General features: G+C 55.4%; 1 protein-coding gene across 1 annotated transcript in view; it reads left to right on the top strand.

Moving 5' to 3' along the window:
• The window catches only part of MLXIP (MLX interacting protein), a 58281-nt gene extending 39614 nt beyond the window's left edge, over positions 1-18667 (top strand). Inside the window, exons 2-17 of the mRNA XM_019467560.2 lie at positions 2743-2849; positions 3566-3651; positions 6005-6094; positions 6490-6531; positions 6865-7036; positions 7767-7856; positions 8433-8524; positions 9457-10108; positions 10582-10703; positions 10824-10977; positions 12449-12573; positions 13009-13110; positions 13219-13346; positions 13588-13711; positions 15187-15316; positions 15966-18667. Coding sequence (XP_019323105.2) covers positions 2743-2849; positions 3566-3651; positions 6005-6094; positions 6490-6531; positions 6865-7036; positions 7767-7856; positions 8433-8524; positions 9457-10108; positions 10582-10703; positions 10824-10977; positions 12449-12573; positions 13009-13110; positions 13219-13346; positions 13588-13711; positions 15187-15316; positions 15966-16087 — 2338 coding nt within the window. The 3' untranslated portion in view covers positions 16088-18667. The remainder of the gene's footprint in view (positions 1-2742; positions 2850-3565; positions 3652-6004; positions 6095-6489; positions 6532-6864; positions 7037-7766; positions 7857-8432; positions 8525-9456; positions 10109-10581; positions 10704-10823; positions 10978-12448; positions 12574-13008; positions 13111-13218; positions 13347-13587; positions 13712-15186; positions 15317-15965) is intronic.
• Positions 18668-26500: the final 7833 nt, after the last annotated feature.

Genomic DNA, 26500 nt, shown 5'->3' with positions numbered 1-26500 from the left:
TCTGTCAGCACAGAGCCTGTCGGGGGGCTGAAACTCACTAACCGTGAGATCAGGACGTGAGGTGAGATCAGAATTGAGATCAGGACGTGAGGCGAGATCAGAATTGAGTCGGATGCTTAAGCATGGATGCAGCCACCCAGGCGCCCCACCCAGTGGTTAGTTCTTAACAGACACTGCAGGACACCAGAGGTTGTTCTCTTCTCTGGGGTCCTTCCTCGTTTGCATTGTAACCCTTCTGGGCTTCTGTCCTCAGCAGCCCTCTGTGCAGGTGGCCTTTGAATCCTGGGCTTTGGTAAGAGGAAGCTGTCAGTTACAGAAAAAGTAGGGGTTTTTTTCCCCTTAAGGAAATAAAAAAAAAAGAGGGAGTTTTCTAATTGTTTTTTTCCCCCTGGAACCACCTGCCTGGCTAGATACTAAGTTGCTGAAAGATCTTGCAGAGGAGGGGAGGGAGGGTTGGTTTGCCAAACAGAGGGACCTAATCTACTCTGCTCCCCGGCCCGGTTTAAAGCACCCTGCACGCCTCCCCCGGCGCTCCGCCTCGTCCTGGAGCTCCCCACCAGGCGTTTTCTGGCTCACGTCAAGGCTGTCACAGGCAGGGGCCACTCGCCACCTTGTGGTTTAGCCCAAGTTTTCTGAGCCTCCGGGCCTTGGCTGAGATGTCACCGCCTTCAGAAAGCCTCTTCTGACTGCTCTGACCGGGTTGGTTATAAGGCTGTGTGCCACCCCAGCCCTCTGTCCTTCTTTGTGACCCTCAGCACCTTGTATGCTCCCCAGGGGCGGGGCCTCATTTCCCCATCTGCCCCTTTCCTCCGCTCGTTGCGCTCGCCCTTCTCGAATGAGGGAATGAGACCCAGTTCCTGCCTTCAAAGCGCTTGGACAGGGCTGACCTCTGCCCAGGTCTTTGTTCACTGGTATTGAGGGTGGGCCCATGGGTGTCACTTTTTTCCTCCTGTGGAGAAGGAAGAGCCACGTGACAGTGGTGGCAAACGCGAAAGAAAGAACGTTTCAAGTCAGGGGGTGTTAAGACTCGGGCTTTTCAGAAGTAACTTGGAGATGGCTATTAATAACATATTTTGCTTTAGGCTTACCAGTTATATGTGTCTAAGTGTATATGTGTACATACATACGCACCGTCACTTAGTCCTTATGCACATACTCTGGAGGAGATGGTGTCATCCTGAGTTATGATTATCCAGCCGTCAGACAGGTTACCCAACTGCAAAAGCTGCCCGGGGCACGTGTGATGCAGCCGAGCCTCCAGCCCTGGCCACTGGCCCTGAGTGCAAGTGGACCACTCGGAGCTGGGTTAGGGGGCCTTCGGACTGGGGACAGGCAGCAAGGAGGGTGTGTGACAGGTTTGAAACCTCTAACCCTTTGAGCTGAGGCTGCTGCTGTCCGTCCCTCCGATTCTTACGAGGGCATCCTGTGATGTTTTCTCTCTGCGGATCGTACGTAGCCTTCTGGCCTGTGTGATCTGAAGCCTGGCTCCCTGGGGTGAGTGGGGGAGGCTTGAGGTCTTTGCCAGGCGCACAGCCAGGGGCTTTGCTTTATAAGCCGGGTTCTCGGGTTCTGGTGAGTCTTACTGTTTGGGTGCCGTCTCTGGAGATACCTGTTGTTCTTCCTCACGAGGTCTTTCTGAGTTGGCTCAGCAGAAGAGGCAGGGCTGTGGCTCACAGGTAGAACCACCTGATCCCCCTTGGATGTGGACCGAACGGCGCCTTGCACGCCTCATGCCTTCTGAAAAAGGGAAACCCTGTGTCAGCCACCCAGAGGTGGCTTCTATCTTAGCACTTGGGAAACTCAACTCTCCGAGAAGGCTGTGCCAGGTGGCGCGCCTCGCCTGCTGTTAGCTTGGTGTGTGGGGCTCTTTAACTCATGCGGCGGACAGTTATTACCTGAGCCCCTGCTGTATGCCAGGTTCTCCGCTGGGTGCTCAGGGTGATGACGTCTCACGGGCTGCGTGGAGGTGTGGGTGTAGACGTTGCTTTGTGGAGGGTAGCTCAGTGCTGCCTTTGAGTCTGAATGGTGCTCAGGGAGCCCTGAAGGGGTCAGCAGCAGCCCGGGGGAGGCCAGATGGTATTGGGGCAGCGTGTTAAAGGACGAGCAGGTGGCAGAAGGAGCTCCATGAAGAGTGAAGACCGTGTGTGCACAGGCCTGGAGGCAGGAGAGGGCCCCACAGGCTCTAAGGCCAGTGGGACACTTGTGTGCCTGTGTTGTCAGTGCCTCCTGGGGACTGGTGGCAAAGGAGACGGACCAGGTTAAAGGAGCTCGGCTTTCATTCAGTCGCCAGCAGATTTCCTTCTTTCTTTTTTCGCCCCAGCCTTATTGGGTTGTAATCGACATACAACATTGCACAAGTTTCAGAAGATGCCCAACGTGATGGTTTGCTATATTGAAAAATCAAAAGATTCTTAATTTTTAATTATGAAAAATTTAAAAGACCTGTGAAAGCCAGCAGCCTAGGGCAGTGACCACATACCCATCCTCCCACTGCAAACCTCGCAGCCGCAGCCAGCCCTGCCTCCCCTGCGAGCCGCGGACACCGTTGCCGCCACGCACACCTCCCCCTTCCCTGCTGCTGATCCCTTTGAAGAAATCCCGGAGTGACGTGTGTATTCTCTCCAGCCTAGCCTGTGGCTTGTGATAGATTACTCTAGGTCTGGAGTGATGGGGTGGCCCTTTGTGATTTTGTTTCATTTTCAGAGGAACCACTAAGTTTCCCTTCTTGGTCTTGCCTTTCAGTGGGAAGTTGGTGTCTCCAAAGTGGAAGAATTTCAAGGGCCTGAAGCTGCAGTGGAGAGACAAGATACGGCTCAATAATGCCATCTGGCGGGCGTGGTACATGCAGTGTGAGTGCTACTTGGCCTTCCGGCAGGAGGGGACCGCGGGGGCCCCAAGGTTCTAGCACCTGGAAGCCTGTGCACCTCGGGTCCCCAGAGCCCACTTTCCAGATGTTGTGCCTCAAAAGGAAGCCTCTCTTGGGCAGTCTGCAGCAATAGGAAAACCAAGCCGGATCCTCGTGAACTGGATACTTCTCGGCCATCAGGCACGGGGAGCCAGTCATGGGGTCACGTAGTTGCCTATAATCTGCAGGAGACAGACGTGTTAGCCAGTTGCTCACAGCATCGCGTGCCCACTGTTAGGTTAGGCGCTTGGGCCCAGTGTTGTAAAGGCAGAGGAGGAAGGAGGGGTTAGTTCTTTTCAGGGGAGTCAAGGAGGGCATAGCAGAGAGTGACATTCAAAGAGTCAGGGAACAGTTCCTATTTTCAAAGAAGATGCAGACCCAGGCCTCGTTCTGTTTCTAGCTGGCTTTCGTGCAGGTAGATCCTGTGGCCTCTGTAGGAGATCCGCGTGCTGGGGGCATGCTTGGGTTAGGCTGGCATTTCTCTTGATAAGCCAGACTGCCTACCTTACCTATGAATTACAGATTCTTTTCCTTTATTCTCTGAAATCTCATTTTCGAGGGAAGGAGGGCCGCACCTTGAGGGGCATGTGGACAGAGCGGGCAGGGGTTCCTTCAGGGGTCTTGGTCATAGCAATGACGTCTCCTCGTTTCTCTGCCCAGATTTGGAGAAGCGCAAGAATCCTGTGTGCCACTTCGTCACTCCACTAGATGGCTCTGTTGAAGTGGATGAGCATCGCAGGCCAGAGGTACTTGGCCCTGGACCATTAGTAGCTGGAAAGGATCCTCCCTCATCAGGAGGAAGCAGCTCTCCCAGGGCTGGGAATAGGGGGTGGATTCCGCAGCGGGGGTTCAGGGAAAAGGTCTAGCCTTGCTGCCCTGGCCGCCATGGTGTCCTCGCAAGGACGAGGATGTGACAGCCCACGGGACTCCCCTCTTCTCTGGCTGGGCTGACCTGAGGACTAAGGGGTTCTCTCCCTGGGACTTACCCTCAATGTTGGCATTTCTCTGGACGTCAGCAGGGAGGGATTTGGTCTCCTTACAAGACAGATTATCTTCAACAAAGAATGATCTCAAGGGGCGCCTGGGTGGCTCAGTCGGTCGAGCATCTCTTCTTTTTTTATAAAAAAAAAAAAAATTAATGTTTATTTTTGAGAGAGAGAGAGTCAAGCGGGAAAGGGTCAGAGAGAGGGAGACACAGAATCTGAAGCAGGCTCCAGGCTCCGAGCTGTCAGCACAGAGCCCAGCGCGGGGCTTGAATCCACAAACTGTGAGATCATGACCTGAGCCAAAGTCGGACATTAACCCACTAAGCCACCCAGGCACCCCAAGTGTCTGAGTCTTGATTTCAGTTCAGGTCGTGATCTCAGGGTCATGGGATCGAGCCCCATATCAGGCTCCACACTGAGTGTAGAGCCTGCTTGAGATTTGTCTCTCTCCCTCTCTCTCTCTCTCTCTCTCTCTCTCTCTCCCTCTCTCTACCTCTCTCTCTCTCTCCCCCCCCTCTCCCTCTCTCTCCCTCTCTCTCCCTCCCTTCCCCCCTTCCCCCCTCTACCCCTCTCCCTAGCTTTTATGCGTGCATGCGTGCTTTCTCTCTCAAAAAATAAAATCCTTAAAAAAAATGACTTCAAGATCTTTATATGCTGAGATAGGAAGATGCTGAAGAAATAGTAAATGAAAAAAAAAAGTTGCACAACTGTATTTTAGTAACTTTATGTTAATTTTTTAAAGTGTGTATCTAGAGGTGCCTGGGTGACTCAGTTAAGTGTCTGACTTCGGCTCAGGTCATGATCTCACACTTTATGGGTTTGAGCCCGCGTTGGGCTCTGTGCTGACAGCTCAGAGCCTGGAGCCTGCTTCGGATTCTATGCCTCCCTCACTCTCTCTGCCCCACCCATGCTCGTGGGCATGCACGTGCACTCTCTCAAAAATAAACTTTAATTTTTTTTAATAAAAAAGAATAAAGTGTATCTATGTGATTGCGGGTGTGTAGGAAAAGTCTAGAAGGATATACAGAAATCCTTTATTGGTGGGTACTTCTGGGAAGGAGGATTACAGTGAGGCAGGTACCCTTTACACGCTTCTGCATTGTTTCAATGCTATCCAAGCACGTCTCACTGTTTGGATGGAATGGGAAAAATTAGAAAGTAACCCAATGAAAGACCCTTTTGAGCTGTGGGGTGTGTCTGATATTAGACAATATTAAGGAATATCATTTTGTTGGGTTTGGTGATAATACTGTATTATCCACTGTGAACATTCTTCACTGTCAGAGAGACCCACGGTGAAGTATTTTTGGGTGAAATTAAATGGGTCTTACGATACCTGGGATTCACTTTAATATACTCCAGCCGTAAACAAAAAGCAATCTGAAAGCGAGGCCGGCTCTCTGAGGCAGTCGTGGTTTCTTTGTTGCCAGAGCGCTTCAGGGATATCTTGGAAGGGGCTCACGTGCATGATGGGAGGGTTGAAGTAGCTACTCTTGGAGTCACTTTCCACCTAAAACTTCTGTGATTGGCCGTTTGTTTTCACCCTTCGAAAATGTGGCAGGGTCTCCTGGATCAGGCATTCACTGCTACCCCTGGCTCTCTCTCTAGGGCTCTTCTGGCACCAGGACGGAGGACCCTCTCCCTCTCCCTCTCCCTCTCCCTCTCCCTCTCCCTCTCCCTCTCCCTCTCCCTCTCCCTCTCCCTCTCTCCCTGTCTCCCTGTCTCCCTCTCTCCCTCTCTCCCTCTCTCCCTCCTCTGTCTCCCCCCTCCCCCCATCTCTCTCCCTCTCCCCCCACCATCTCTCTCCCTCTCCCCCCGCCCAAGCACTCTCTCTGACCCACGCTCCAATCCGGACCCTTAGGAACCATGCTGCCGAAGCTGCCCTTGGTCATCTGAGGTCGTGAAATAAAAGCACGTCCTTAGGTAGAGGCTGGTCGTAGCACCGGAGAGGCGGGACATGTCGGCGAATGAGGTTGTAGGCGCGCGGCAGGGCCCTCCGAGCCGCGCTGCCCGGGGCTGACTTCCGGTGTCAGACACATCTCTGTCTTCAGGTCGAGTTCTGCCGGTCAGCCTGGATGCCCCTCTTTTGACCGTGACCTGCCTCCCTTCACAGGCCATCACCACAGAAGGGAAGTACTGGAAGAGCCGCATTGAGATCGTGATCCGGGAATATCACAAGTGGAGAACCTACTTCAAGAAAAGGGTACCCGGCTTGGGCTCCGAGAAGAGCGTGTGCGGGAAGCCCCCGTAGAGGAGGGAAGGACCGAAGGCCTGTATCCGGACGCTGGCCCCCGAGGTCGTGGCTCCATTGCTGCTCCCGCGGCAGCCGGTGTTCTAGCCCAGCCCGAGCGGTGGACCTGCTTCGGTCGTGTTACCTGTGCTCTCAGTTTCTCCCGCTGTGAACCGGGGCTGTTTATTCCACAGACGCTGGTTGGGAATCTCGTCTCTGCCCGGCGTGGGCCTGGCGATGGCAGAGGGCAAGACCCCTCACAGGCCTCCCAGGGAGAGGAGGCCCGGATGGTTCTGGGAGGAGAGGCCGAGGGCCTCGTCCCCTCCCCGGCCCCCGAGTGAAGCTCTTTTCTCCCCTTTTCTCCGCAGCTGCAGCAGCACAAGGATGAGGACCTGTCCAGCCTGGCCCGGGTGAGTGCGCGGCGGGGCCGGGAGGACCCGCAGAGGAACCCTCCTCTGACGGGAAGCGGCGATGATGTGGGCGGCCCCACGGTGAAGCCCGCAGCCGAAGGCGCTAGGGACACAGGCTGTCCCCGAGGCTCCAGGGGGGCCACGCCCCTTCTCACACAGAGGACATGCAGGCTAAGGGAACAGGCCATTTCTCCCTGCTCACCCACCGCCTCATCTCTCAGAGCAGCCCTTGCCGCTGCGTAAACTAGGGTAGCGCCCCTCTGCGCGATGGGATTGGGAGTTCTGAGTTCACCGGTCCCCTGGGACTTGTCCTTCCCCTTCTGTTGGCGGTAGGATGATGACATGCTTTATTGGCACAAACGTGGGGACGGATGGAAGACCCCGGTGCCCATGGAGGAGGACCCACTGCTGGACACAGACATGCTCATGTCAGAATTCAGCGACACCCTCTTCTCCACACTTTCCTCTCACCAGCCGGTGGCCTGGCCCAACCCCCGGGAAATAGGTAACCCACCTCCGGATCCTTGGCTTCCAACACGCAGCTGGTGTCCTTCTCTGCCAGCCCCGCCCCCCCCCCCCCGGGGCCCCCAGGGCAGGATTTGCCTCAAGGCCATCTCTTAGCTGCTGGGCACCACTTATTTAGGGCAGGCTGCCAGAAAGATTGGCCGGTGTCACTGGCACCTGAGGGTCACATGCACTGAGAGCGTGGGGACTGCAAATGGGCCTTCCCGGGCAGCTGTCATGCCTGTGGTGCCACTGTGAGAAGACGGTGGGGATTTGGTCTGAATCAGTTTGCCGTTTCCGATACTGTCCCCTGAGCGGAGGACCTGTGCCTGGGCCGAGTGACAGGGCCTCTGACTCACTGTGAAGAAAATCAGGTATTCCTGGGCATGACCTTTTACCTGGCAGCATTCGGGCATCCAGTTAGCCTTCAGGGAAGAGCCCACAGACCAGCAGTTAGAACCAGGGATCTCTGCATAGCTGTTCTTGCGCTTGTTGGGATTCTCACTTCACTTTTCTTACAAAAACTCACTTTCTTTCCTGCCTTCTGAAGGGGGAGAATAGCCATGAACTCACAAGAAGGTAGAAATTCCAGCCATCTCCCTGCACTTCTCCTTGGAAGAATCTGGAGTGTGAACAGGGCCAGGAGGACCCGTTCCAGGCCCGTTATGTGTTCTTGCAACATTGCCTGAGAAGGCAGAATGATGCCTCTGTCTCCTTTCTGATTCTTGCAGCACATCTGGGGAATGCCGACATGATCCAGCCGGGGCTCATCCCCCTGCAGCCCAACCTGGACTTCATGGACACATTTGAACCTTTCCAGGGTGAGGACCCGGGGCAGGCAGAGAGCATGGCTGCCGGGATCTCCTTTTGCCCAGGACAGAGCACACTGGTGCTTCCCCTTCGTGGAGGGGACTGTTAGAATGGGCAGAGGGGAAGACTTGGAATTTTTCCAGAACTACCTTTTTTTTGGTAGTAGTTGCAAGGTCTGGGAAGCTTTTCTGCCACACGGTTCTCTCTCAAGGGAATCGCCGTTCTCATTCCTGCGGTCTCAGATCCTCAGGTTTGCCCAGAACCGTAAGCAGTTCTCCCTCTAGGCAGCAGAGGGCGCTGGCAACACAGCCGCCTCCCGGCAGTGTCCTGCAGTTAGAGCTGGGCTCGTGAGAGCCCACGAAACACCAGGCCTGGGAGTATTTCAGAGCCCACACTAGTTGCCAGCATGAGCGGTTCCCATCAGAGGGCCTCTTTCTGCAGAGTTACCTCAGGGGGGAACACCCTCAGGGGGGAATGCCATGGCATTCCTCTGGGTAAGATGGGGCTCAGTGCCCTGTTCGCTTGGATCTTAATTCAAGGATGTGATGGGCACACGGAGCTCAAAGGCCCCCGCTGTTGTCTTTCAGACCTCTTCTCTTCCAGCCGCTCCATTTTTGGTTCCGTGCTGCCTGCTCCTGTCTCAGCACCTGCACCAGATCCCAACAGCCCACCTGCTCAGGTAGAGGGAGTGGGGGCAGGGGGGCCGAGGGCCAGGCTAATAAGTAACCACACAGTCATAAGCAACACACTAGAGCTTGCCAGATCTAGGGCTGAACACACAACTAACGCATAAAGAAGCTATTCTGGCCCTCCTCGGAAGCACGCAGAGATATCCAAGAGGGGAGAGAGACTGTCAGCAAGCAGGCGCCCCTGCCTAAGGCTGCACATAACCTGAGCTCTGTTCTGACCAGTTTAGAGAGGATTAGCAAAGAAAAACATGGATCGCTAATAAAAACGTTCTGTGTATTTCTCTTACTTTTTACTCAACAATTAACAGTAGTTGGTTATCGGGTGCTGGGGCTGCAGAGCTGAATGAGGCATGGCTCTTTGCCCTCAGGGGCTCTCAGGCTGGTACCCGCATCCAGTTAGACACCAGAAACCTGGCCCCATCTTCTTCCATCTGGCTCTGGGAAGAAGTTCTTCTGTAGAGACTGAGATCCTGACAATTGATTCCTTATAGCGTTTCTCTTTTAGGAAGAGGTGACCTCTAGAAGTTGATACGTGAAACTGCCCTGGGGGAACCCCATGAGCAGCTGTGATCCAGGCTGCCTCTGCTCTGTAACAGAAGATGGCAGGGACTTTGGGGGGACCCCTGCTGGACTTCAGAAACAAGATACTCCCAGGCCTAGAGCCAACTGTGTGCAGACAGTCGCTTTGTCTGAGCTCTGTGTTATCATTTAGTCCCTAATGGAAACAAGACCCCTGCGGATGCCTGGGGAGACACAGCTCCGTTCCCCCCAGTTAGCAGCCGTGGGGACGGGAACCATCGCCTTGTCCCTCTGTCCGGAGGTTCTGCTCAGGCGCCCACCACACGTTGTTGGACTTTGTGGTGTGTTGTACCGGGAAGTGATGGCAAGTTGTGTGATCCAGCACTTGTCCTTCCTTTCTCAGGAGAGCATCCTGCCAGCCCCTGCTCTCCCCACCGTGAACCTCCCTGATGGCCTCATTTCGCCTCCTGCGGCCACCACCCTAGACCCTACGGATAGGCCGGGATGCGATCGAGCTCCCCGACCTGGAGACCCCTTTATCCAGCCTACAGACTTCGGTCCCTCTGCACAGCCTCTGAGTGTCCCCCAGCCTTTCCTCCCGGTGTTCACCATGCCCTTGCTGTCTCCCAGCCCTGCCCCGGCGCCTGCTTCCCCTGCTCTGCCGTTAGCCCCACCCCCGGCCACTGCCTTGAGCCCCTTGGCTCCACCCGCCTTCCTACAGCCGAAGTTTGCTGGAGCCAGCAAGTCGCCCTCCGTCATCACGCACACGGCCTCCGCCACCCTCACCCACGATGCATCTGCCACCACCTTCAGCCAGAGCCAGGGCCTTGTCATCACAACCCACCATCCCACCCCCTCGGTGTCACCCTGTGGCCTGGCACTGCCTCCAGTCACCCGGCCTCCAACCGCTGGGCCGTCTCAACCGTGTTTAACTTTTGTGCAACCCAAACCGGTCTCCTTGACTGGGGGGAGGCCCAAGCAGCCCCCCAAAATAGTGCCTGCTCCCAAACCTGAGCCCGTGTCCTTGGTATTGAAGAATGCTTGCATCGCCTCAGGTAAGTCAGTGGAGGGAAGCCAGAGCCTGGTCTCCCCTTCCTGAGGAATATTTCCCTGTCCCCGAGGCTTGCAAACTTGTCACACACACACACGCACACACACACACACACACACACACACAGAGTGATGTGAAAGGAGTGTTCTGATCTGCATGTGTGTGATCTAGTCTCTTATGTATACCCTCTGTTGTTCTTTTAAAGTTAGTCTCAACCCAGTTTGAAAAAGCATGGTCCGGGTGATCTATAATCCGTCCTAGGTCTATAGGTCTATAATCTGTCCCCTTCAAGGAGAAGTTACAAAACAAAGGTCAGGTACCCTTGTGGTCTTGTCTGTCCTGTGGTGAGGAAAGCAATGTCTAAGCAGCAACAGGGGCTATGCTTCTCCTGGGGAGCACTGTGCAGTGGGCCCGGGCCTGGGCCCAGCAGGCCGCCCGTGGCTCGGGGACACCACCCTCACCTTCTTGTTCTGGCAGCTGCCTTTTCAGGACAACCTCAAGCAGTGATTATGACATCAGGCCCTCTGAAGAGAGAAGGGATGTTGGCTTCTACTGTGTCCCAGTCCAATGTGGTCCTCACGCCTGCCTCCATCGCCCGGGTGAGAGGGCTCTGGACAGACCCTCAGCATCCTTATAACCGCAGTGTGGCCCTGTTCTTGGGTGATCCTCACCCAGCATGACTATAGTTGGGGGTGACCTCTCTCTCCTGTGTCACTCAGGCTCCTGGAGTCACGGAGTTCCACAGTGGCATCCTGGTGACAGACCTCGGCCATCCCACGAGCAGCCAGCCAGCCCCTGTCTCTCGGCTCTTCTCTCCAGGCACAGTGCAAGAGTCCCTGGTGAAGGGCGAGCAGGCCTCTGCCACGGGTCCCAGTGAGTGTGTGCTCCAGCCTGAGCAGTTGGGACTTCGTGGGCCAACTGAGAGCTCCCACTCCTGGGTCAGGGAGACCGCCTGCGGGCTTCCCTAGGTTTGGGGCTGGACTCACAGGATGTGCAGTGACATTTTACAAGCCCGATAGCGGCCCAGGCTAGGAAGTGCCCGGCGTTGTGCCAGATCATCCACAGCAGCAGAAAGGCGGCAAGCGTGTGCAGTGTTGGCGACTGATGCACTCGGGGGACCACCGTCCCTGACCTCCTTTAGGAAGGCCTGGCTCTGAGCTGCCTGTTCTGATCCAGAAAGGGGACCGAAGAGTCCTTGTCCGCAGTTTCCAGAAAACAGAAACCACCCAGCCTTGTCTACACTCAACGTAGTCATCCCTTAGTTTTCAAGAACCTCCCATCTGCTGAACCCATTTCCACAGCGTGGGCCTTCCATTGGCCAGATGGTCGGGGTAGAACTGATTTTGCCCAGCGAAGAGCTGAGAAGCCAGGGATAAACGATTTGCCCGAGGCTCTGCCCCTCATGGTGGGGGTAGAACCAGAACCCAGGCTCCTTCCTTTCAGATGCCACATCAGAGAGGGAGACCAAAGGTGCCTTCTTGTCTTAAGTAAAAGCAGGGCGTGGCTGCTCCTGGAGCTCTGTGTAAACGGTTGTCTTTTCTGAACAGGAAGACATGAGGAGGAGAGATCTTTGCTCACAGAGATCAGACAGTACAGGGACTTGTCCAAGGAGGATTGGAGGAACAAGGGCCTCCAGTCTGGAAAGATAAAGACAAAGACAAAGACTATGAGTCAGGCCCCTACAGTGATGTAAGTTAGGGCTCAGGTAGTGGCCTCTTGTCCTCTGAGGCACAGAACCCTGGGCGCCAGAGCCGCGGGGGGAGTTCTGCCTGAGAGAGCACCACAGGGAGATCGGTGCCACGGAAAAGAGTGCGCTGAGTGGGGCAGCCCCAGGGGCTCAGAGGGACTCCTGAGAGATGCCAGTGACCAGGACATGGCTTGCGTGGGAGTAGGCAGGATTGAAGAAAGTATAAGAGAACGTATGTGTAGTGTTGAGAGAACAAAAATAAACAGGTACCTGGGCACTTGACACACAGGGTAAGAACCAGAGCCTTACAGATGCTGCGGAAACCGCAGGTTGCCTCCACGTGGCTTTTTAGGAAATTGGGTTAGCAGTCACACCTCCCCTCAAAACTCTCCGTGTCCCCCAAAACGTGTGGCTGGTCAAGCTCAGACTGTGTTCCCACTCCATGTCCAGCCAGCCTTCTTCAGGCCTTGTCCACACCTAACAGAACCCTCCTTGAGGTGTTGGCAAGCATTTCTCCCGTTTTTGCTCTGTGGTCGCCGTGGGAGGTTCCGGATGGGTTTCCAGGGTTTGGGATTTGCAGGGGTTCCTTTCGTGGGTGAGGACCGTTCCAGCTGCTGTAGCCGGCCATGTTCTAAGAGGAGTCTCTGTTCTTCTCAGGTCGAGATTGCCCAAACTCAGGGCAGGCCTCTCCATGTGCTTCAGAGCAGAGCCCCAGTCCCCAGTCTCCCCAGAACAACTGCTCAGGGAAATCTACAGACCCCAAAAATGTGGCTGCTTTAAAGGTATCACAGGTCTCTCTCGGGTCTTGATTTCCTTGGAGGGTTGGGGAGGAAAGGAGAATATCAAGGGGCCACTGGGGCAGCTGCGTCCCTTACTAGGGACACAGAGGAAAGGAGGACCACACACTTGGCTGGTGCTCACCAGGCTGGGGTGTAGCATCAGGAGCCTGGACGTTTGCTACTTTAACCTCGAGATCAGGTCCCCTCTTCCCATTCCCCCACCTACCAGTGAGGCCTGAGCCCCGGAATCAGCATCGAGCCCTGTAATATGCCGGGAGGCCGCAGCTGGGAACTGGGTCCGTGGAGGAGGGGTCTGAGGGTGACTGGGAGGTGCCGACCAGCAGCAGTCGTGGCCCCTGCCGAGGTGCTCCATTCTGCAGGGAGGGGAGGTGGCCTTACAGAGCACCGCATCACAGTGACCCTTTGATTCCCCAGCAGAACCGGCAGATGAAGCATATTTCAGCTGAGCAGAAAAGGCGCTTCAACATCAAGATGGGCTTTGACACCCTTAACAGTTTGATCTCTAATAATTCCAAGCTGGTGAGTGGCATTGGGTGGGTGGGGAGCCGCTTCATTGGCCTCGGTGCCGGGTGGACAGGCAGGGTCGCCGTGGCCGCTGCGGCTTTGACCCCGCCGCCCCTCCCACAGACCAGCCACGCCATCACGCTGCAAAAGACCGTGGAGTACATCACCAAGCTGCAGCAGGAGCGGAGCCAGATGCAGGAGGAAGCCCGGCGGCTGCGGGAGGAAATCGAGGAGCTCAACACCACCATCATGTGAGACTGGGAACGCGGGCCCGGGGCTGGCGCCTTGCGCTCCTGTGTGCGTGTCACAGAGGCCCCGTCACCCGTAGCCGCCTCTCTGTTGCAGCATTCTGGGTTTTTGTCATCCTCCTCCTTCCGAGGCCCCCCCTCGGGCCTGCCGTGGCCGACAGCGGGCCGGCCCTGCCTGTTCGGTGCCCCGGGTCCAGCTTTACCGCCAGCCGCTCTGAGCTGCCTCTGATTCTGCCTGTTGCAGCTCCTGCCAGCAGCTGCTCCCCGCCACAGGAGTCCCTGTCACCCGGCGCCAGTTCGATCACATGAGAGACATGTTTGACGAGTATGTGAAAAGCCGGACCCTACAGAATTGGAAGTTCTGGATTGTATCTTTGGGTTTTCTTGCTTCTCCCACCCCCCAGCTGTGGGTAGGCTGAAACAACAGACACTGACAGCCCAGCGATTTTAGAAAAAACCCACATAAATGGTTGTCGTTGGGCTCATCCAACGGGCGGTGCTGGCTTCCGCCTCGGGAGAGGGGCCTGGCCAGGGCCGTGGCGTGAAGGGAGTCGGTCGTTGGTGACCGTCCCGGCTCACGGCTTCCTGGGGAGGCAGAACAGGCCCGGTTTGCTCTCTCGGTTTCTCTCTCTCTGGGAAGTAAAGACACTTGGTTGCAAGGAGCTAAAGCCGCTTGTAGAGGCAATCCTGTAGGAAGGAGCTAGGGTCTCATCTGACACCTCCTGGCAGCCGTCTCAGTCCTTGGGGTAACTTACTTAGGGAGGGTGAGTACTGCCCCTGTGATGGATGAGAAACCAGGGTTCACGAACGACCGAGTGGCACAGTCAGGATTTGAAACCAGCTCCCTCGAGGCTGTTGTCTGGGTTTGGGCCACGTGGCCTCTGACGCTGTCATGAGGCACATGCACCTGAGCGCTGGGGTCTGTCTCTGGGGCCAAGGCGCGCCCGCACTCAGCTTCCAGATGTCAGCAGGGCCCCTCTGGGGGACAGCTCCTGCCTTGTCCGTACCCTTCCAGCCACATCTCTGCCTCAGACGGTCTGCACACGTGGGAGGTTGGCCACGTGCCTCCACCTTGTTACTGACACACTGAGAAGACAGTTGTTTGGGAGCAGAGGATTTTATCTGCTTTATTTGCACTCTGACGGCTCGTTTTGAAGAGAGGAGGGATGACAGACACCGGCTCTGTTTCCTCTGCTTTGCCTGGCTGGCCCAGCCTCCCTCTGCCCTCATCACTGATGGAGCTGGGTGACAGCTGGGATGGGCCAGAACCTCTTTAGGAAAATGGCACGTTCCTCATTGGGCTGAGGCTTGGACCGCAGGCACTCATGGCTCAGGTCAAGGAGAAAATGGAGCTCATTGCCTCCACTAAGCTGATTGCCTAGGATGGTTTGGGAGACCTACGTGGAATGTGACTAAGAGCCAGCATGTGTGTTTATCACCAGACACAGGCCTCATCTATCTCTAGACAGACAGCTTCCACCATTTGGTCTGGGGTGTGCCTCTCCTATTCTTGCCGGTATACATAAAGACCGTTGGTTTTCACGTCGTTGCGCCAGGACCCCGTGCCACACCAAGCAAACCTCTCAGTCCCTGCCTCTGGCCTGCTCAGTGGTCATTAACCTGTTGCTCAGTTCCAGTTGGATGGGAGCATTTTAGGGGAATGTAAGGGTGCGTCTTAACCTAGATGTCTGCCTCTCATCCGCTGTCTGTACAGTCACTTGCCCGCCCCGGGGGAATTGATCATGGGCAAGCCTGTAGCTGGGCTTCATTCTCCCCACCCTTGGTTACATGTTTGCTGGTCCTCCTCCTCGCTTACGTTTTCTTTAACCCACGTGCAATGCAGTTCAGTATCATCATCAAGCCGCTGTTTGAGTCCTTCAAGGGGATGGTGTCCACCAGCAGCCTGGAAGAACTGCACCGGACGGCACTGTCCTGGCTGGACCAGCACTGCTCCCTGCCCGTCCTCAGGCCAAGTGAGTAGGGGCTGCATGGGGGCCGAGGCGCCACGGGGGCTTGCCAGCCCCTGCACGACAGTCTCGGAGAGAGGAGGGCCTTCGCTGCAGACAGCGCTGTAGCCAGGCCAGGCTCCACCGCGAGCAGCCGCTCCGGCAGGGCCGGGAGCGCGGGATGATGCTGTGTAGGAGGCCCCGAACCGGAATGTGCCAACCGCAGGGCGGGGGCAGAGCCCCTGGCGCCTCTGCTTGGCTTCCTACCATCCCTGGGTGCCACCGTGCTCAGGTGCAGCTTGCGTTTACCGAGCACCTGCTGTTCACCAGGCCGTCTCGGGTGCTTTCAGATTTTTTCTGATTTAATTCTTGTAACTAACAAGGCGACGCCCACACGTTGAGGTTATAGAGGGGTGACGTGAAAACAGGTGGACATACAGGAACGGCTTGGGATTCTCTGCCCGTCTGCAGGATAGGAGGCATGATTCGGAGAGTCACCCTAGGGCCAGAGAGGCTTTGCTGGCATTCGTCCCTCAGTTTGAGCTCAGCGCCTCTGCTTTGGCGGGCGTGAGAATTACCACACGGGTCATATGTGTAACACCTTGCGTGCCGTCCGTCGGGCTCAGAGCTGCCGTGTGTGCCTGTGTCCCCGGGCTAACCTTCCCCTTTCTTCCAGCGGTGCTGAACACCCTCCGGCACCTGAGCACCACCACCTCCATTCTGACAGACCCGTCCCAGCTGCCGGAGCAGGCGGCAGAGGCTGTCACCAGAATTGGCAAGAGATCGGGGGAGTCTTAGCGCCTAGCAGGCACGTGGCCGCGCAAGATGCCTCGAGGCTCTTCCCTGCCTGCGGAGAGGATGCTGCACCCCATGCCTCTCCTGATGCGGAGCTCAGGGCCCCCCTCCAACTCCGCTGGCCCACCGGGCCGCTCAGAACACTGTGCTCAGGTCTGAAGCAGGTTCGGGTCCTGCCAACAGCAATAGCCCATCTTTGGGAACCCCTTGCTGTGAACTCTCACTCAGCGACCTCAGTCGTGACCTCCCCTGCCCTCGGGCAACCCAGACAAAGTCCTGTCCTGCTGGCGGCCTGCCAGGCCCATGGTGCCGGTGCAGGGAGTAGATGGGACAGAAGGGGCAGGGCCTGCTCCTGTGAGCTATAAGAGGCATACGGTTCCTCTCCGGTTCTGTCCTCAGACTGAGAGATACTCGCTCCTGTCACCCCTGGGTACTCGGACGGCTCCGAGTGACTCCTGTGCCACTCTGACATGCCCACGGGGCAGGCGGAAGGCGTCTCTCTCCCTCCCTCAGACTCTGACCTTGTAAGTAGGTTTGGACGGCTGCTCAGGCTTGCGCACGGTAGGCCGCCTCCCACCGCACGAGCCACCAGGGAACCTCAGAGCCCGTGTGCACAAGTGGTGGGTGTGAATGCACGCGGGACAAGAAGGAAAGCACGAGCAATGCAAAGCTGCCGCCCTGGCTTAGAGACCCCCTCGGGCGGCACTGTGGTCTGGGAGTGACTTCGTTCTGCCTGGTGTTGTGATGGCCACACGTCGCTGACTTGAAACCGTGGCAGGGACTCGGGTGGGGCCTCCTCGGGCATCGCCTCACTGCATGGCCCTCGTTCTCCGCTTGCTTCCGAGCCGTAGCCTCGGGTAAGCCAGCAGTGTTCCGTGGATGCGTACAGTCCCCAGGGTGGAGCGTCTGAAAGGCCAGACTCCACGGTGCCGTCATCGGTCCGGTCATCTTGGCCGGATTGTTCAGCCAGGAGCCCCAAACCGTAACAGTTCTCGGACCAAAGATGTCACCACACCCAAAGTCTGTCCTGTCTCGTGTTTGGAGGAAGAAATTGAGTGTTGACAGGCAGAACTCTGAGGCAGCCAGCCTTCGAGCTGTCTCTGGGCACCTCCAGATCAGGCAGTGAAGAGCTACACTCGTATTTGATCAAGGTGGAGGGATATTGGGGGGCCATGGCCTGCTTCCAAACATGGGAACTGCAGCTGGGGCGTCCAGGCCCGTCCTCTTGCTGTACCTGTCGGAGGACCGCGGACGGAAGGGCGGGCGCTCACTCTAACACTCAGGAAGCCCAGCCCAGGGTACCTTCTTGTTGAAAGAATGTGCTTCTAACGTTCTGCTATGACGTTCGGAGGGTTAGTGAACTTCCCATTCAACCTCTGTCCTCCCGGCCAGAGATGGAGCCTGGGCGGTGCTGGGCAGGCTGGAAATCCTGGGGCGAGCTTTGCAGGGGCTCCGAGGGCTGCCTCCTGAAATGTGGGTCCATTTGGAGGCTCCCACTGCTTCCTGGAGGCCCGCTGAAGGCGCTTGGGGGCAGCCAGCCCTGCCTCGGCCTCTGCTGATGGAGAGCAGAGGGGGCGTCCTCTCCCTGCTGCCGTCGCTGCCGCGGGTCACCGACCAGCCGCCTGTTCCCTCATCTGTCCTTCAGCCTCACGGAAGAGCAGCCTGGCGGCATCCCTCAGCCTACAGCGGAAAAACGTGTTTACAGGCCTTCCAGATCACTTCCCTCAGGGGTGAGCACACAAAGCTGGGCTAATCCTTAATATCCACTGGGAGGTGGTAAGAGAACTTGCCCTTCACCCCAGGACAAACGTGAAGTCTCCCTTCAAAAGGGAGAAGACCACCACGGTAAGAACTCATTACGGTCAAAAGGAAAACCACATGATGTCCCCAGCTATGAGGGCTCGTGGAGGGTCATGAGCTCAGTCCCTTCCACAGTTCCTGTGCCTTTGTAAACCGCGTGGATGGCCACAGTGCTTGGCCCACCAAGACCTCTCCTGAATTAGCAGCCTTCCAAGCACCCCGTGCTGGGAGTCTTTTTTTTTTTTTTTTTCTTTAACTCCGTGGGATATAAAATTGGCCTCCTGCTTCTTTGGCCTACCTCTCCTCCTCTCCCTTTTGCTGAATTGATGTTCATGTTTCTGTTTTGTTGAATATTTAAGGCTGTTGGTCATGTGAGACTTTGAGGTGTGTGTGTGTGTGTGTGTGTGTGTGTGTGTCCTAGCAGACTGTTAACTAGATGCATGTTTTTGTTTCGAGATAATTACTTAAATCCATTTCTCTTGGTGCTCACAATTACCACGGCTGTAGGGCCACAAAGCTGTATCTTCTTCTCACAGACACGATTGTTTCTTGTCCCAGAATCATTTCTTGTTTTGGAATCTTGCTCAATGAACATGGCCAGAGGGGCCCAGCCAGCGTGCAGGGACAGCGAGACCACTCTTCCAGCAGCCTCCAGTGGATGCTGACCATGGGGCTGTGCTTTGTTTACGCTCATTTCCACCCCTGCTCCTGCCTCTACTCCCAGAAAAGAAACATTAAAATGCTGACACTTTGGAGAATTAGAAAAACAAGCTGAAAAGGCGGGGGGGGGGGGGGGGGGGGAGCCCATCTGGCACATAAATCTGAAAAGCATTTCTGTGAAATCTTTCTGTGCCATCAGTTCCCTTCACACTGCTGCGTGCTCTGTCACAATGAATGGGACACGGAGGGACAGGGCAGGTGCCGCCGTGGGGCTTTCTGAGACTTGGCGGGCTGTCCCTCCGTCTCTGGCCTCAGGTGGTTCTGCACCAGCAGTCACCCTTCACCCACCCAGGATGCTTCAGCCCGTGCACCCTGGCCGCCGTCCAGCCGTTTTTCTCACACTGGAGCACTGGTCCCAGCATCAGACGTTAGCGTTGATGAGATGCTAACAGGCATCACGGGCTCTTGTCAGGAGGAAGGAACCCCCGACGCCGCCCTGTTCCTGGAGCCTCTGCAAGAAGAGGTCGCCCAGGGGTCCTTGGGCACCTGGCTTCCTCGGCTTCCTGTCCTTGTGACCTGACCCCTTCCCCTTGGTAGAGGTTGGGCCTGAAGGTTTTTCTGTTCTGGCCAATAGAAAGATAAACCTAGACTGTGAGGGAGCGTGGCACCCCACGGTGGTGCCGGCCCCCTTTGTCTCACCCCAGGTGAGGGTGTGCAGTGGTGAGTGACCCGAGAACTAGAAGAACGAGAAGTGGGTTTGTGGTTTCCAGGCTCACAGGCTGTCACAGTGTAGCTGAAGCATGCATCTGCATGGGGCCGGGCTATCCTCAACAGTCTTTACCTGGCTGCTCACGGCCCCGCATGCCGGGTGCAAGCTGGCCCTCGCGCTCTTCTCTGTCTGGTGGGAAGTTACCTTTCCCTAGAGATACCCTGCTTCCCATTACGCACTTTGCCAGTGGTGACACCCGCCCGCCGCTCACCGGGATTTAGCTGTGCCAAGTGTTCCTGCAGTCGTGGTCTCGTCGAGGGAGCTGGGTGCCCTGATGTGGGCACCATGGCAGCCGTGGGCCATAGTCTGTGCCACAGTGTCCCAGTGCCTCGTACGTTCAAGAGAATCTTCACCACGTCTGAACACGGACAAAGGGAGAGGAGGGTAGGGCTAGAGAGTGGAAGAGCTTGGACGCTCAACACGTTTGTACCGTTCATTAGTAGTCTCCTTGGCCTTGAACCCGTCTGATCGGAGAGGCTGCGGGATCAAGGAGAGGCCTTAGGACCTACCGTGCACATCCACAGCTGCTCCATTTTCTTTTCCTTCCGAGGACTTGGCTTTCCTGGCTCATCACACGGGGGTTCTGTTTCCTTGTTGGGGTTTTTGCGAAAATCAGCCTTTGAGAAAAGAAAAGGGAACTTTTCATGTTGAATGTTGGCTTTGACTCTGTGTGTGTGTGTGTGTGTGTGTGTGTGTGTGCGCGCGTGTGCGTGTGCATGTGCTTGCACAAGCCTGCCTGCGTGCATTTACTTAATGGAATTTTATTTTTGTGAAATTCCTTCCCAAGTATGTAGCAAAATTCACCTCCATCTCCCAGTCAGACTTTTGGTGCCATAGTCAACCCTGGGCATCACTCATTTGAAGAATTCTTTTCTGGGTTTCTGAACAGAGGTGTGCTACTCGCAAGGCTTGAGGTTCTGGAAGGTTAGGAGACACGGACACATTTTTCCATAGAGTTTACGTCCTACAGTTGAAGGGTCTGAAGGGCTCTGGCTCAGGAGACATGACTCCAGGCTGTGTCTCTCCCAAGGGAGCTTGAACACAGCCCGTCCCCTACAACGCCCTGCTCTCTCTGTACCCGAACCTTCTCGGACAGCCCTCAAAAGGAAACCGGATTCATCTACTCACTTTGTAACACCACGGCTGAGCCACCATGTCCTCTTCCTAGTGTACCTGGCTCATTTTTTCTGTTGTGAGCTCTGGTGATTGTGTCAGGGCTCCATTAGGAGGAAGTTTCCTCTCGTGGTCTGAAAAACAAAACCGGAGAAGAGCCTTGTTAATCAGAGGCTCCCTCAGGCCTGTGCCATCCAGAACACCACCCCTCATGCTCCGCTGTTGAGAAGCACGTTTCCACCAGCTGTATTCAACACTACAATGCAGTTTTAAAACTATATTTGCATCCGAGACAATAAAAAGTTGTATTTTTTTGAAAAGCCTGTGACACGTGGTCTTAAATGGTACTCTGTTGGGCTGTGGAAGAGATGATTCAGGGAGATGGGAGCCAAGTGATGCCAAGACGGGCTCACTCGTTCTAACCTTGAGGGATGGGTGCAGCCTACGGTGGAGGCCTTGGCGGCGAGAAGAGAGGCCCGAGGTGGGCAGGGGTTCCTGAAGAGAGGCTGCTGGAAGGGCCTGTGACAGAAGCCCAAAATGACCAATTCTTCCCATGAACTCTCCAGAGCCTCGTGTTCCAGGCCTTTCCCAGGTGGACGGAGCTCAGTGGTGCTTGTACAAGCTGCCCATGTCCCCATCGGGAACCTGGGCAGATGGCACCCGGCCCATGCTGTTGAACAGGGTGGTTGTGAGTTCACATAAAATCACGTCAGGGTGTGCAGTCACCCGTGGAGCACTGGACTTAGTATAGTCGGGGTGCCTGGGTGGCTCAGTCGGTTAAGCATCCGACTTTGTCTCAGGCCATGACCTCGCGGTTCGTTTGTTTGAGCCCCGCGTCGGGCTCTGTGTGGACAGCTCGGAGCCTGGAGCCTGCTTCCGACTCTGGGTCTCCCTCTCTCTCTGGCCCTTCCCCTCTCGAGCTCTGTCTCTCTCTCTTTCTCTCACTCTCAAAAATAACCATTAAAAAAAAGAAATTAAAAAAAAAAGTATAGGTCGTCATCAGAATGGCTAACACTGGTCCCAGGGCTGAAAGTCTTCTGAGTCATGGTGATGGCCCCAGGGAGCTGTGGTCTCCCTGCCGACCATGGACCCAAAACCATAGGTGGAAAACACAGGGAAGTTGAGCAGCAAAGATGTCCCGTTGCCGTGCTGAGAAGACTTTGATGATCTGTGTTTAATTTAGAAGCTTCTCTCTTTTCCATACCATCTTCCTGCGTCCCCCACCGCAGTCACTTGTGCCTGGAAGGTGACCCAGTGAGCCAACCAACTCGTGCTACCTCTTGCGGGCGGCCTAGCTCCCGTACGGAGCTGCCAGCCTATCTCACCAAACGGCTCAGATCTGAATCTCTGACTAAAATGCTGTGGGTTGATACACCGGCTCTTGTCTGATCAAACCTGATGCCTCCCCCAAAGAAAAAGTCTCAGTGACACAAAGCAAGATTTTAGGTCTTGAGAACAGGAGGCCCTAGAAAGAAGTGAGTGGTTCTCAGACTCCTCTGGGCTGAAGAAACTCAATTTCCATTGAGCAACAGGTGTCTGCTTTGCTCTTTTTAAGTTTTTGAATGCAGCTCCATGTCATGTGTGGAATCTTGAAAGATGCTTGGGACAGGGTGCCATCTGACTCTCGATTTCAGCTCAGGTCATGATCTCATGGTCATGAGATCCAGCCTCAAGTCCGGCTTGGCACGGAGCCTGCTTGGGATTCTCTCTCCCTCTCTCTCTGCCCCCTCCCTCTCTTGTGCACCTGCACTCTCTTCGTTCTCTCAAAATAAATGTAGACTTTTGAGAAAAAAAAAAATGCTAGGGACATAATTCGGAGAAGAGGGTTAAGTTTCGATAGGCTGGGAGAAGGGAGACAGAGCGAGCAGAGGGAGTGAGGCCAGTGTTCTAGAGACTTCTTTCGCATCGGGCTCTGGGCTCCCTGGGGCATGCGTGCCCCTGGATAGTTCTCAACCTGGTGGTGTTGCTATTCCCATTTCATAGAAGAAGAAATCAAAGTAGTTGACAAGGTATTAAGGCCACATGGACCAGAGAAGTCTAAAGAATCATTTTATTTTTTACCTTGTAAATAGCCTCTCCACCCACCAAATGGGGAGGATTATCCTTGACTTGTCCTTCCCCTCCCCTCCCCTCCCCTCCCTCACCTCTCCTAATGCCAAGTCTGGTCAAGTTCATCTTTTAAATCTCTTCCAAATACATTACCCACTTTTCTCCATGCCGCTGCTGTCACCAGATCCAGGTTGCCGTTATTTCTCAACCAGTTCACATAACAGGGCCCCACTTGCTCTGTCTTGTGGTCTTCATCATAGTGTGAGTTTGGAAAAGCCCAGGTCCAGCCACGTCACTCCTGTGCTCAGTCCATCCAGGGCCTTCCAGATGAGGGCCAAGCCCTGGTGTCTATTTCCCCCACCCCGCCCCATCTTGCCCCTCTGGCCCCTGCTCACTTTCCCCTCCTCATTTTCGCTCGTTTCGGTTCTATGAACGTACCATGTTCCGTTGCATGTTGTTTCACTGTTAAGGTTTTTCCAAGGCTTCTTTCCTCTGCCCCAGCCTCCCTCCATCTCCACGCCTTCTCCTGGCTCACTCCCATTCTTTCTTCCAGTCCCATTTCTGAGACCTCAGTTCTTCTGAAGCACGTGCATGGAGTCAGGCCTCAGAGCACCCTGTGTCTGCTCAGGACACCTGTTGAGTTTGTCATTATCATTTATCTTCCCTAACAGGCCCTGAGGCCCGTGGGGACAGGGACCGGGTGCTGATGGTCACCGCTGTGCCTAGCACAGAACTGTCGCACAGCAGGTGCACAGGTAACCTGCTGAATGAACCCTCCAGCATTCCAGCAGCCCAGCTGCCCTTTCCTCACATTTGCATCGGGGGTATGCGGGGCGTGATGAGAATTCAGGAGAGGGGGAGGGGGACCACCAGCAGGTGCAGATGTCAAGCTGATGTAGATGTTGAGGTTAAGTGGTTGACCTTAACACGTTTAACTTTTCCCCTTTTTTTTTAGTGTTTATTTACTTATTTTTGACAGAGAAAGAGAGAGAGCTCGCATGAGTGGGGAAAGGCAGAGAGAGGATCCCAAGCAGGCTCTGTGCTGTCAGCACAGAGCCCGCTCAGGGCTTGAACTCACAAACCATGAGATCATGACCTGAGCTGACGTCCAGAGTCGGATGCTTAACTGACTAAATCACCCAGGTACCCCTTACATGTTTAATGTAGAACATCAGCTTTAGTAATTTAGATTGCAAATAGAACAGTCTCTAAGTGACATTTAAAAGCATTTCACTAGGGCACCTGGGTGGCTCAGTCGGTTAAGCGTCTGGCTTCGGCTCAGGTCGTGATCTCCCAGTTTGTGGGTTCAAGCCCCACATGGGGCTCTGTGCTGACAGCTCGGAACCTGGAGCCTGCTTCGGATTCTGTGTCTCCCGCTCTCTCTGACCCTCCCCCGCTCATGCTCTGTCTCTGTCTCAGAAATAAACATTAAACAAAAATTTAAAAATAGTAAATGTGCTTTTTAGTACTATTTACAGAATTGCATACCTGCAATAGTGTTGGTCATTTAAAGGCTCCTAAAGGCTTTGTCAAAAGCTACAAAGTCACAGTTAATACGAAACCTGGGGACTGGGGAGTTCTTATTGATCAGATTTTCTGTTTCACAGAATCATTAGCTAGAAAACCCTTATTGTTTAAAGAGGGAAAAGCTTTCTAAGATAAGAGCCTACTTTCCTGCCTTAATGGGTATGGTGCAGCAAACAATCTAATCTCTTGATCTAGTCTGACTGATTTTCTTTCCTGGGGGACGACCAAACAGTGCTGGCTGGTTCCATTACAAACGTCTTCGTCGTCGTCGTGGGAGTAGGGCCTGTGTGAGCGGGAGGGTAGCGGCCCGTCCCACCTGCCCCTCACCCATCCGGCAGCCCAGATTCTAGCCTGTTGGTGTCTCCTGGTGTCCCCAGCCCGCCCATCAGTGTCATTGAATGACCGACCTTTCCCTGGGATACACATAAGCTGCTCCGGTTCTGTGCCTCTCGTCCAACACTGGCCAGTGGTTTGCCCCACTGTGCCCCCTTTCCTTCTAGTCTTCGATCAAGAAGCATGCGCTAAAGGCCAGATCTCAGCTCAGCTCAGGGAACAGCGCAGTGACTTTACTGGAGACACCGCCAACTCTGTCCTGATAATGAGTGATGGGGGTCAGCACAGGGTGCCCTTGAGGTCCTGAAGGAGCCCCGGCAGCCCATCCTGGGAGGGGCCGGGAATGTCCCCGTGGCAGGTGCCTGAGCCGAGCCAGCAGCCAGCGGGACAGGCAGAGTTAGCCGGGCAGAGGGGGCAGATCCCTCAGGGAAGAAGCGCACATCCTCACGACACCGCTCCCCTGAGGCCGAGGCCCAGCGACACCTGCGTTGACGAGCCTCCCCCTCTCCCCGCTGGGGCTTTTTCTCATCCTTATCTCTTTTGTCTGCGGGTGTTCTTCTTTTCCAATTGACTCACACCTCTCCACGTACGTTCTCTTTCTCAAGTCTCTCTGCCTCTAACCACTCCTTAACTTTCTGTCTCCCCTGCCCCTTCGAAGCCTGATCATCCCCAAATACTCTGCGTCTCGCTCCATAGTGTTGCCAGCCGCCCGATTGCTCAAGCCGAAACTGCAGACGGTCCCCTCCCGGTTCTTCTCCCTTCACGCCCCACCTTCAATCTGTCGGTAAATCCTGTCAGTGATCCCTCCAGAATCATCACAAGTCCACTCTTCTCCCCACTCCCCCTGCCACCACCTCGAGGGGCCGCCGTGATATCTTCCACGCTCCGCGTCACCCATTCCCCACAGGGCTAGAGGGACCTTGTGTGTTTAAAAATGTCTATTTATTTGTTTTGAGAGCGAGAGAGGGAGGGAGCACGAGGGGGAGGGGGGGGAGGGGCAGAGAGAGAGGGAGAGAGAATCCCAAGCAATCTCCATGCTCAGCGCAGAGCCCGAAGCGGGGCTCGAACTCAAGAACCGCGGGGACCGTGACCTGAGCCGAAGTCAAGGTCACACATTTAACCGACTGAGCCCCCCCCCCCCCGGGACCCCTGGAGTGACCTTATTAAAGACACTGCATCGTCTCCCCCACTCAAACTTCCAGTGGTTTCCTGCTGCGTTTTGAATAAAGTCCAAACTCTTCGCCATCTGGCTTCCGACTGCCTCGGGCGAGTGACACCCTTTCTGGGCCTGAGCGTCCCCGTCTAGAAAATGCGGATAAAATCGTGCCGGCCCCACTTCCGCGCTGAAGGATTGAAGTGAGCCCGTTTACAGTCAGCTCCTCCCCACCTTCCCCGGGCCCAACATCGCACCCTCGCCCGACTCTCTTGCGCGTCATTAACGCTACCGCAGAAGACCATCCCCCCTCTTTGATACCCTGGCGACATCCCGATTCTCCCTGCCCCGCGGCATCCCGCCTGGCTCCCTCTCAGGCACCAGATCTTGTGCTGTGAATTCTTTCTGGGAAATGTCGCTGCCTGGGGCCCCGTCCCGTGCCAGGGAACAGCGGCTTCAGAGTTGAGAAGTATCAGAACTGTCAGAGTTAAGAAGGAGCCTAACTTCCCAGCTTAGGTCTAAAAAAGTCAGGAAGTCGGTTAAGCGTCCGACTTCAGCTCAGGTCACGATCTCGCGGTCCGTGAGTTCGAGCCCCGCGTCGGGCTCTGGGCTGATGGCTCAGAGCCTGGAGCCTGCTTCCGGTTCTGTGTCTCCCTCTCTCTCTGCCCCTCCCCCGTTCATGCTCTGTCTCTCTCTGTCTCAAAAATAAATAAAAAACATTTAAAGAAAAAAAAAAGTCAGGAAATAGCTAGCATTCGGCTTGCTAATATTCATCCTTGTTTAAAAAATGTGTCTTCCTCCCAGCACTTCAGAACTTCCTGTTCTTCTAGAATAAAGTCCCCCAGTCCTTAGCGTGGCGTTCAGTAGAGCACTGACTCCAAGTGTCCTCCCTGCCAGTTACACCGCCCGGGTTCCGGGCTAAGCGGACTCCCCGTGACCGTTAGCTACGCCCCGTGCTTCCTCCCTCTGTGCCCTGCCCCCCGGGAGGCCCTGCGCTCCGTCCCTCTCTGCA

This window comes from Panthera pardus, unplaced genomic scaffold (assembly GCF_024362965.1).
Source record: "Panthera pardus isolate Hobbes unplaced genomic scaffold, ASM2436296v1 HiC_scaffold_15, whole genome shotgun sequence".
Classification (NCBI taxonomy): Eukaryota; Metazoa; Chordata; class Mammalia; order Carnivora; family Felidae; genus Panthera; species Panthera pardus.
The sequence above is the reverse complement of the archived record's forward strand: the minus strand, read 5'-3'. Positions and strand labels throughout refer to the sequence as shown.